Below are 10514 nucleotides of genomic sequence, written 5' to 3'. Positions count from 1 at the left end.
CCCCTTCTGTGAGACTGTGAATACCTTCATCCCTCCCCCTCCCATTTGCTTTGCTGCGAGAAACGTAACCTTCCCCCGCCCTCTTCAACCCTCGCACGTTGTCGCCCCCTCGTCCAACCAACACCATCACCTTCCTCCAATCTGAAACACCTCTTTGCTCCATTATCTCCGCACTGGGAACTTTCAGCCGCCAATCGTGCGCCCAATTGGAAACCCGCCGGGTGTACAGACCTGGAGCCCGGATCGATCGCTCAGCAATTGCGGCGTGGTTTGACGTCAACACTCCGGGACTCGATCTAATCTCGCCCTGCCAGCCAAAGCTGCACCCGGTCATTCCGGACTTAGACTCGCCCCGAGAGGTCAAAGCTGCTCACTGCTCACTGCTCACACTTCGTATATTATCCCTCGTGGGACCTTCATCGACTCATGCTGCGCATGCTCTACTTCTAAGCCTGGGGCAAAGCTGCATTTTCCCACCTTGACGCTGGGTCGCTCTCTCCGAAGTCATGGGTAACCTACAATCAAGCCCGACAAAGGAAGAGACACGCCGTGCCAATCGACTTTCCAAGCCGTTGACCAAGAAGTTGTCTCCGTTGAGCTCGCCTCAAGTACGTCGTTCAGAGACGGACGGTCCAGAATTGAGTTCCGGATTGATCGGGTGGCAGAACCCATGGGTAGGATCTAATATTTCAACGGACGTCAGGAATTCTCATACAAAGCCGACGGAGATCCCTCCGACCTTGTTCGAGACTGATGCAGATTCATCGGGTGAGAAAGAGGAGATTGAATCCCCAGCTCAATCGCCAGTGGTCGAGGATCCGGAACCACTCTCACCACTTTCACCACTCTCTCGCACTGTCCCTACCAGCCGTTCTGTCCGAAGAGCTTCCTATCAGCCCGGAACTTATGGCGGTTCCTCGCAGCTACCGTTCGTGCCGGAACGACCTAGGCGCGCCAACTCCATCCAGACCACCATCACCAGACATAGCAGCGTGATCTATGAGAATACATACGAAGACGCGACATCTTCCAACACGCACTTCTTGGTTGGCAACCAGCGCTTCTCTTTGACTCGCCGGCGTTCTCTTCTCACTCGACCTGGTGTTGCTACAAGACGAACAACCAGTGCAGTCCGGCGTGTACCATCTCCAATTGGCGAACCAACAGACCCGCTCGACGATCCAAACGACTCCAAAGTTTTACAATGGCCATTGCCGCCTCGTCAGAGACCAGCACTTACCGTAGCGTCCTCGGTACAGCCCACCAGTCCTCCAGACAGTCGGTACACACAATTGGGAGCACTAAAGCTGGGATCTTTGCGGGTTGTGAACGGCTCTGCTTCCCCGTGCCCGAGTGAACGCATCCCTCTAAGTCAATCCGGTCTGGGCTTGGACAATGTCGACACTATGGGCCGGTCTACCCTTGAAATTCCCGCGGTACCCGACTTGAAGAAATGGGACGATGTCCCGGGCAGCCCATTCTCATTTGAGAAATCCCCCATCACAGCTCCCCCGCCGTCCAAAACAATCTTCCCAGGTGAATCAGAAGATGAGGGAATCGCCATGTCCGATGACGGCACCAGCCAGCCAGACAAGGCCGCTGTAGACAACGGTCTAGATCGAAGTACCGCTCCTTCAATCAACAAGTCCGACAGTGGCTACAGCTCTGCAGCTTCCGTTAGCTCCTACCACCACAGCCGCCCGCGCCAATCCTTCGACTCGCAGACGTCCGGTTCCTGCACTGCAGATGGCCACGCCAAGACCGCCTGGGTCACAAGTGACAAGTCCCGCAGCCATCACCGCAATGAGGAAATCCAGCGCCACTTCAGCCTGCATGAAGCACAGTCCAAGGCGGGGAACTACTCGCGGCTACATCCAAAGTTCGACCGCTGGTATGACTCGATCGGCCCAGCCACCGAACCACCCCTTGCTGCCCTGCGATCTCGCCGATCAACTCTGTGTGCTCCCCGATACACCGAATATCCGGTGCAAAAGATCGAGCTCGATTCCGCGGCCAAATCGGCTGCAGTGGCTGTTCACAAAGAGCAGGTTTACTCTCGGGGACCATTATATGCGGACCGCTTCTCGACCAGCGCACTCGAGATCTCGCACAGCTTGGGCTCGTCCACCTCGCTGGGGACTGACACACCGCCGAGTTACCAGCAGCCCGGTAGCCCACAGGTCCGGGCCATGATGCATCGGTCCGCCTCGGAGCGGTACCTCGATGCGAAATCGAAACCCGACATGCTGGCGCATAGCTCACGATCCCGAAGTCGCCCTGGCAGCCGGGTATGGTCCCAGAAGCCCGGTATTGAACTGCCCCCTCTCCCCACGATCCACGGAGAAGAATCGGGCATCGATGTTTCTGCCTCTGAGGCTGTCCGTGGTCGGCCTCGAAGCCGGAGCCAGGACTACCGCCGTCGCAAATTGACCAAGGCGCGTCAAGTGGAGATACACATGTGATGACTCTTTTTCTCGTTATACCCTTTTCCTAATATTTATGACCGACAGTGTCTCGTCTTGATTTCTTTTACATTCATTCATTTTCTTGATTTGGCTCTAATGTTCGATCTGGCTTGGTTCCATTTCGGGATTTAATTTTTGGGGAAGGCCCTCATTTACACAAAAAGTTTTCTCCTCGGCGTTGCTGTGCCGGGGCTGTTGATTTATGGTTGGTTCCATTTTACGGCGCCAGTTCTGATGCTCTGTTTTGAATTCGGAGTTGTTTGGATTGATTTTTTATCGATATATACCCTCGTTGAAAGTGTATTCTTTTGGGCGTTATACACGGGCGTTCATGGGCTTTCCTTTTGGCTGACAACTTTACCATGATGACTGAGGGCGTTGTTTTGGAATTGATCTTTTCTTTTTTTTCTTTTGTCAATTTGATTTACGATTCTGATTTATCGAAGTCGAACTTTGATTTGGATCTGTGATATTTATTTCTTGACTCTACGGAGTACGGTGTCACTTTCTTCAATTGCATATCTTATCTTGCATTGCAGTGCTTGTGCTTATTTCAGCTTCGATCTGGGACGCCACGATAGACTGACTACAGAGTACAGAATACATATAGTATGTATGCCGGCATAGGTAGTTGCTTAGCTGTGCTGTGCTGTTCAACGCGGCATTCCAATTTCCCACCGGACTCCCGCCCAATCTCCCCTGGTCATCCCTACCCTAGGTCAACTTCCTAGTCGAAATATTAATCTGCAGCTAGGGATAGTCACTTGCCATGTGGCATTTTCTCTCGCTTATGTATTTTTAACATTCTCTTCACCGCGTGGATGAGCCAGGGTCTACCTTTGTAAATGGTTCATCTCCGATGCGGCGGGATGCGGCTGGGACGCAAGGAGGGGTGGCTTGTACAGTACGTATGCATGGAGGCCCGGATTCGGATTTGAATTTGAATTTGAATTTTGCTTTCGCTTTTCAATTCCATTTTGGAGCATCATGTCATGTCATGTCTGACGAGCTCGCTTAGATAGCTTACTGGATCTTTTACGTGTCATATTTGTTTTGTGTAGTGGAAAGGAGGAGGGAGGTGAGCTGAGCTGAGCTGAGCTGATGTTTTACTGAGGACTGGGCTGGGCTGGACGTACGGGAATGTACTGTATATTTTTATCACATCGATTGTTTAAGTACTCAATGATTCAATTTCCATCTAGTTCATTCCATTACTATCTTATCACAGTTAAATCAAAAATCAAAACTTCATAATACAAATCCCAAATCGTCAAAAGTCCAAAGCATATCTCATCCAGACCGCGCCGAGTAAATCCCAAGAAGCGATGCGATACGATAGCCGCTCAATGCAAAAAGGGTAGCATAGCATATCCGCAGGACATCGACATAAAAATGGACGCAGTCATACGTAATCATATCATATCAAGAGATAAACCTCAATGCGACCCTTCCACCTAGTAAATGCGAATCTTCTTCGCCTTGGGCGCAGCCTCCTTCGGCACAATAATAGACAGAATGCCATTCTTCAGCGCAGCACGAACATTATCCTGCTCCACGCGAACGGGGAACGAGAATGTGCGCTGGAACTCGCCGATGGAGCGCTCTGCGATCCAGTAGTGCTCCTTTGGTGATGAAGGAGTGGAAGACTGGGTGGTTTGTGCCGGGCCGGAGGGAGAGGGTTTCTCGACGATTACAGCGGATGTTGAGCGCGTGCTGGACGCGGAGGAGGATGCGGTCGAGCGGGCATCGGACATGTTCCCTTCATCGTCTTCGTCGTCTTCGACGGTGGGCTGGTGCCATGATGGTGAGGGGTGCGGCTTGCGCTGGTACTGGTGCTGGGAGTGTCCTGGCCGCGGGGCTCAGGCTCGGACTCGACCTGTGGCGATGCAGATTGGATTGTGGAAGAGGTGTAATTGCGCTCAGTGCGGCCCTTGACCACGAGGGTTTGCGGGTCGGTAAATTCAATGTCGATGTTGCTCTGGTCTACGCCGGGTAGTTCACCGTCCAGGTAGTAGGCATCGGGTAACTCGCGCACGTCAAAGGCCGGAAGGAAGACTGTGCGGTGGGTCGGAGTTGGTGGACATCTTGAAGGTGTCGATGTCGATGTAGATCCAGATGTAGATGTAGATTTACATGCGGAGGATCTGGTTGGTGCGGGACGGGAGTGGTGGGTCTCGTAGTCGGCCAGCAGACGGAAGAGTGGGGAGAAGTCCGATGTACAGGAGAGGAATGCCATGGTGACTGTGATGAGATTTGTGGATGGAATGAGATTGGCTTGCAGTGGATCTGTTGAGATCTGGATTATTTTGAGAAGATGGATGATGGGGATTTACGTTGATTGTGTTGCTTGTTATATACTGTACTTGGGTGATGCAGGACGATGACTGATTGGGCGGCGAATTCCCGAAACGGCAAGTCGATTCTGGTAGTTTCTCCAATCATCCAGCATCATCCATCGCCACCAACGATGGGATAGGACTGTATGGATGAATATTCTGGATGGTATGTTAAGCAGGGAGCTTGATGATGAATCAATGTATGAATAATCTCCGCTAGGTTCGGAGATTGTAATGGTAGAGCTCCGACGTGCTGACAATATATCTGGCAGGCTGTAGATGGTCATGGAAGAGGTCTTCAATTTGTCATTTGTATGGTGCCAATAGGTACTCCAATTCAATGATACAGTTTCACGCGCCGAGGTCAGCCAGAATTTTGATCAAATCAGATGTAGTATTTACACAGAGAATATGAAAAATGAATCCTACAAGCCAGGGTAGGCCAGCCTCGACCAGTATACGCAGAACTATAGTACAAGAATGAACGGCCCCTTCCACCCCATCTCAACAGCCGACATCACCTTGTGTCGGGAAGAATCGGACACCCCCAAGGGTGGTATTCAGAGACGAAGCTATACAAAACCCATAAGCACACCGAGACGGGAAAGACAAGGAGAGCACGAGAAAACTCACGAAGAAAAAGCGGAGGGGAGATTGATAATCGGAACACCCTTCGAGAAAGCTAACCTCATCGGATATTGCGAATGCCCGGAGACGCATACATCTCCAGCTGGCGATGACCTTTTCGTAGCAGATATTCCACGGCACTAAAGTCCTTCTTATTCACCGAGCGATGTTTTTGGAATTCCGCGCTACGCGAATTTACACGTCAGCCGGAATGCACCGATGGGCAGGAGAGAGAACTGCGGACCAGGTACTACGGCACTACTCCGTAGACACTAGACACTAGACACTAGGCAAATGGGCGGACAGGCGGGAATGAGGAGTGCAGAGTAGAGGACATACCGGGCGTAGTTTTTGAAATTGGATTGAGCGTCCTGTGGAGAAAAGAGCAAGATGAAATGTTAGACGAAGAGATTGAGGTTGAGATAGACGGGGGAAGAGCTGTGGCTGAATGGTTTCCATTATGGGGCTAATAGGCTGAGATCTAGCACCTGGAAGCTGGAAGCTCTAGGGGAATAAAGAATTTCTCCACGTACGATAGGCTTCTTGCGGACCTCGCGCAGGCACTGCCGGTACAGGGATAGCACCTCCCGCTGGAGACCGGAGAGCCGCGCCATGAGGTGGTCTGCGGGGGAATTGAGCGAATGGGAATCACCGAGAGGACGGAGTCAGCGTGGTCAGCTCATTAATCATTGAGTGGGCTGTCCAAGCACCAGAGAGTCTCAGTCAAAAAGTGGTCAAGACCGTCCAAAGTCTGGGGAGCTCCTCCGTTTTCCGCCGGGGCGGGATCGTCGTCATTTTCCCGGCCGAATAACCAAGGACGTGAGAAATTATTAAGTCCGGGAGAATTCCCCCAGTCCAAGCGAGTCAGCATCAACGTATCTGCTGCGATTACTGTGCATTCTGTTCTTCATTCCTTTCATTCCTGATTTTTCCGAGTCCTCCTTCCAAAGATTGTCCTCCGTACCTATCGGCATCCAGCCATATATATACCTCTGTACCCGGAATTCTACATCGACAACCCCATAGACATCCTCTACCTACAATCATGGCCACCTTCTCAGTAAGCACCACCCATCTCTCAACAGCCCAGACCATGCACAGCTAACAAATCACCCTCCCCGCAGCGTCTCATCCGCTTCCTCGCCAAAGACGGGCACGTCTACTACGGCGACGCCCTCCTCCCCAGCGGCATCACCGACATCGCCAAAGCAACCCAAGCCCGCGTCATCACCGGCGACGTCTTCGGCACCCACCGCGTCACCGACCAAATCGCCGACGTGCGCATGCTCCTCGCCCCGCTAGCCCGGAAGGATATCCGCACCGTCCGCTGCCTGGGCCTCAACTACGAACAGCACGCCAAAGAATCCAACCTACCCATCCCCAAGTTCCCCGTGCTCTTCTTCAAGCCCGTGACCGCCATCTCCGGGCCCACGGATGACATCCCCGTTGCGGCTATCGCGCAGGAAGCCGAGGGTCTGGACTATGAGTGCGAGCTGGTGATTGTCATCGGGAAGGAGGCGCGGAATGTCTCCGAGGCGAAGGCGCTGGAGTATGTGCTGGGGTATGCGGTTGGCAATGATGTCTCGCATCGCGAGTGGCAGATTAAGCGCGGGGGCGGGCAGTGGGGGTTGGGCAAAGGGTTTGATGGGTGGGCGCCGCTTGGGCCGGGGATTGTTTCGTCGAGGATTATTCGGGATCCGAATGCGTTGCATATTGCGACTAAGTTGAATGGGGAGACCGTGCAGTCGTCGTCTACTAAGGATATGATCTTTGGTGTGGCCAAGACCATTGCGTTCTTGTCGCAGGGAACCACTTTGTTGCCTGGTGATTTGATCTTTACTGGAACGTGAGTTGCTCCCCTGGAAGCCTGATGCGAACATGTTCCTTTCTGATTTGGTACTGACTTTGTGTATAGTCCGCAAGGCGTGGGTATGGGCCGCAAGCCTGCTTTGTGGCTGAAGGATGGCGATCAGGTCGAAGTGTCGCTGGAGGGAGTGGGATCCATTTCCAACCGTGTGGTCTTTGACAAGGCCAACCCCAAGTTGTGATGCAACATTGAAAAGGGGGAGTCTATAGTCGGTGGTCTCGACGTACTACATACCCACAATGATGAAGGTCATTGTATATATCCTGTTCTTCATCTACGTCCATTCTCAATACGATGCGATACGATCATGGCATGGTTCTTTTCCCTGGCTTTCTCCTTGGTAGAAATTCATTGGGCTCTTCGTGTAGATGACTAGCGGGAAAAATCAAAAGGTTATAGCATCACGCGATCTAAACCGCCTGGGCTCCGTATCCCTTGATCCTCTCGGCAAACGCCCAGCTCTGTCCCTCCAGTTGTTCATCCTCCTTCAGGTCAATACCATCCTTGGTAATCACCGCTATCGAGTACTTATCCAGACTCCGCGCATCACGGTAAAACAGAACCTTCAAACACTGCTTCAGCGCATCCACCGCGTCCTCCCGGCTAATCTCCTCAATCGGCTTCTCCTCGGGGAACAACCGACGCAAAATCGGAACTGCCAGGTGCGCACCGAATCCAGTAGCCAGATGCGGCGCAGAGAACGTGGTGCCCAGCAGATCCGCAGAGCTGAGGAACGGCTTGCCCTCGCCGTCGAACCCGGCGACCAGCACGTGGTTCCACAGGGGGTTGAACTCGGAGCGCCGCTTGTAGAAGACCTTGGAAAGGTAGGTATGCAGGTTCTTGGCATTGAGCATGTTGCCGTGGGAGGAGTAGTTCTCGCGAATATCCATCGATTCGAGGAGTCGGTCCATGTATTGCATGTCGGAGACGTCGCCGCCGAAGCCGACCACGGCTTGGTTGCCGAACACGCGCAGACGCTTGGTGTCCGTGAAGCGGGCGAGGGATCCATAGGAAGCTGTAATAAGATGGAGAAGGGAGTTGTTAGTTTTACGGGGATCTGAATGGAAGGGAAGAGGATTGAGACAGATGTTGCATACCCAGGTTGTCGGTGGCCAAGACGACACCGCCGTTGAACTTCACACCCACGACCGACGTACCAGTCACAGCTGGCGAGGTGGTATGTGTTTTGGGACCCGTGCTCTGGAGATATGAAGGGTCGTAAGCTCCGTAAACATCGTTCCTGGGCTGCAAGGTCTATGTTAGTGACGGACAACGGGGTTGTTGGGCGCGGAGGATGGCTAGGCTTACGCGGCCCCAGGTTCCTGGAAAGTGGTCCATTATGAATTGAGTACGAGAAAGGTGAATGAAGGATGGAGAGATGGTCGTGTCGAGAGGATGAGGGAGGAAGAGCGGCAGTTGGGGTTGAACGATGACGATACACCGGAGACTGGAGAGCTTAGGCAGGCGAGCTGACGGAGCTCTGGCTGAGTCAGCCTCTTTGGTACCTATGCGCGCGTTTGGCGCTTCACCTACTTACTGTAGTTTGGAGGACACCAGATGATCATTCTCGACTAGGGAATGCACTTGTTGCCGTTGAAGAATTACTGTTTGTATTTTTGAGCTTCCTTGCAAAGGCACCAATGAAAATGTGACAATGTCACCAAACTTTTGTCACGCTATGAATATCCACAACCTCGCTATCATAGAGCTCCCTGTTCAGTCTCTGACTGACGCGAATCTAAGATGACGCTTTTTATTGCGGTTTGCACCTCGTTCAGATCAAGTACAAGAGGGTATAGAAATATAATTCGGAGGAATAGTATTTCGATTTTCGCAAGCCGGGGCTGGCTGACCAAACCATTGCTTATGATAACCTTCTGCAGATTCTAGGGAAGACAGGGACGAGATAATGGCGCTAACTCAATTGGGTCATATACAGCGACTCCAGATCAGCGGTTGTCTCTTCCAGACGGGACCCTTTGATGCGTTCATTTTTGCCCCGTTGCCTCACGTTCCCGATCCGGGCCATATCGTATTCGGCACTGCGGGTATGCGGTGGGCAAACCGGACCACCCGCGCTTCTCATAGGCTCTTATAGGCTCTTTTAGGACGTAGCCCGACGCTCAGCCTCTCGACCACATCTTGTATCCGCCGATCTTATCATCTATTGGAACAACCTCCATGCACCAAGGTCCTAGGTCAAAGACTAAACTCGGCACACAGCATCTACGTAGCAACTTTAAATACCAAGCAACCCTCTTCAGCCCACCATAGCTCCGTGTTCTACTCATACTCTACAATCGACTGTGCCCAACCTCTTTCAATATCACTGGGCACGACAAGATGTCCTCTTCACCAACCCGGTCAGACTCAATCGACTCTGTCCCCGCAGAGCTCGCCGAGACCAGCACCTCACGCACATTCCAAGTCTACAAGCCCGCCTTCCGGCGACACTATGAAATCAAATCCGCCAATGACAATCCACTCTACCACGTCGACATCTCAGCCTTCACCCCCAACAAGCCCGACCTCACCCTCCACGCGGGCACCAGCACCTCAGCCCCCAAAATAGCAGCCTCCAAATTCCTCAAACTCTCCGGCGACTGTAAACTAGCCCTCGGTGACCCGGACGACATCACAAACACCCAGTGGGAAGACATGACCAAAGAGTCAGCCATTCACTCGAAATACCGTTTTGAAATGACAATCCCCACTGCGAGTGGACACGGAGAGCGAAGAGTGTTTTTCTGGAAGCGGACGCATAAGGTTATGGTGGATGATGCGAAGGCTTTCCCGTTGAGTATGCGGTCGTTTAAGTTGATTGATGAGCCGAGCGAGCAGGTTGTGGCTGTCTTTTCGAGGGAGAGGTCATTTACCAAGTGTGGGACTATGCAGATTCGGGTGGATCATGGAGAGGATTTTGATAGGATGGTGTTGATTTCGGGGTTGAGCTTGTATGAGAGGTCGAGACGGCGGAATCATTCTACTGCTGGGGGCGGAGGTGGAGGCGGGGGAGGTTAAATGGATGTATAGTAGTACTAGTGTAGGTCTGTCCATATTTCGTGTTAAGAATGTTAGGCCCAATCTCTCTGGGATCAAGAATCGAGCGTCTTAGACGATCCGACCATCAGCTGGCTCGGGGTAGTTTGGAGATTGGGAATGGCATCGGAGATGAAAGATTTGTCTTGCTTTGCTTGGAAGCATACGCAGCGGGCTATT

At 52.4% G+C, this 10514-nt stretch overlaps 6 protein-coding genes across 6 annotated transcripts; 3 read left to right on the top strand and 3 right to left on the bottom strand.

Moving 5' to 3' along the window:
- Window positions 1-506: 506 nt before the first annotated feature.
- On the top strand, window positions 507-2462 carry N7458_007750 (uncharacterized protein; the record flags this gene model as incomplete). The annotated part of the gene is made up of 1 exon (XM_056911132.1): window positions 507-2462. One exon carries the CDS (start codon window positions 507-509, stop codon window positions 2460-2462), a length of 1956 nt encoding a protein of 651 aa, XP_056763958.1.
- Window positions 2463-3919: 1457 nt separating this feature from the next.
- N7458_007749 (Hsp20/alpha crystallin family protein) lies at window positions 3920-4701 on the bottom strand (the record flags this gene model as incomplete). The annotated part of the gene is made up of 2 exons (XM_056911131.1): window positions 3920-4255; window positions 4342-4701. 2 exons carry the CDS (start codon window positions 4699-4701, stop codon window positions 3920-3922), a joined length of 696 nt encoding a protein of 231 aa, XP_056763957.1.
- Window positions 4702-5489: 788 nt separating this feature from the next.
- On the bottom strand, window positions 5490-6042 carry N7458_007748 (succinate dehydrogenase assembly factor 1; the record flags this gene model as incomplete). Its single annotated transcript, XM_056911130.1, has 3 exons — window positions 5490-5613; window positions 5768-5799; window positions 5962-6042. 3 exons carry the CDS (start codon window positions 6040-6042, stop codon window positions 5490-5492), a joined length of 237 nt encoding a protein of 78 aa, XP_056763956.1.
- A 431-nt stretch (window positions 6043-6473) lies between these two features.
- Window positions 6474-7476, top strand: N7458_007747 (fumarylacetoacetate hydrolase family protein; the record flags this gene model as incomplete). Its single annotated transcript, XM_056911129.1, has 3 exons — window positions 6474-6488; window positions 6553-7274; window positions 7344-7476. 3 exons carry the CDS (start codon window positions 6474-6476, stop codon window positions 7474-7476), a joined length of 870 nt encoding a protein of 289 aa, XP_056763955.1.
- Window positions 7477-7705: 229 nt separating this feature from the next.
- Window positions 7706-8633, bottom strand: pre4 (proteasome core particle subunit beta 7; the record flags this gene model as incomplete). Its single annotated transcript, XM_056911128.1, has 3 exons — window positions 7706-8310; window positions 8393-8540; window positions 8604-8633. The coding sequence occupies 3 exons, from the start codon at window positions 8631-8633 to the stop codon at window positions 7706-7708; spliced, it is 783 nt and encodes a 260-aa protein (XP_056763954.1).
- A 1005-nt stretch (window positions 8634-9638) lies between these two features.
- On the top strand, window positions 9639-10316 carry N7458_007745 (uncharacterized protein; the record flags this gene model as incomplete). The annotated part of the gene is made up of 1 exon (XM_056911127.1): window positions 9639-10316. The coding sequence occupies one exon, from the start codon at window positions 9639-9641 to the stop codon at window positions 10314-10316; it is 678 nt and encodes a 225-aa protein (XP_056763953.1).
- Window positions 10317-10514: the final 198 nt, after the last annotated feature.

This window comes from Penicillium daleae (assembly GCF_028827525.1).
Source record: "Penicillium daleae strain IBT 16125 chromosome Unknown utg000007l_segment0_segment0, whole genome shotgun sequence".
Classification (NCBI taxonomy): Eukaryota; Fungi; Ascomycota; class Eurotiomycetes; order Eurotiales; family Aspergillaceae; genus Penicillium; species Penicillium daleae.
Note: the sequence above shows the minus strand (reverse complement) of the source record. Positions and strands in the feature narration are given on the sequence as shown.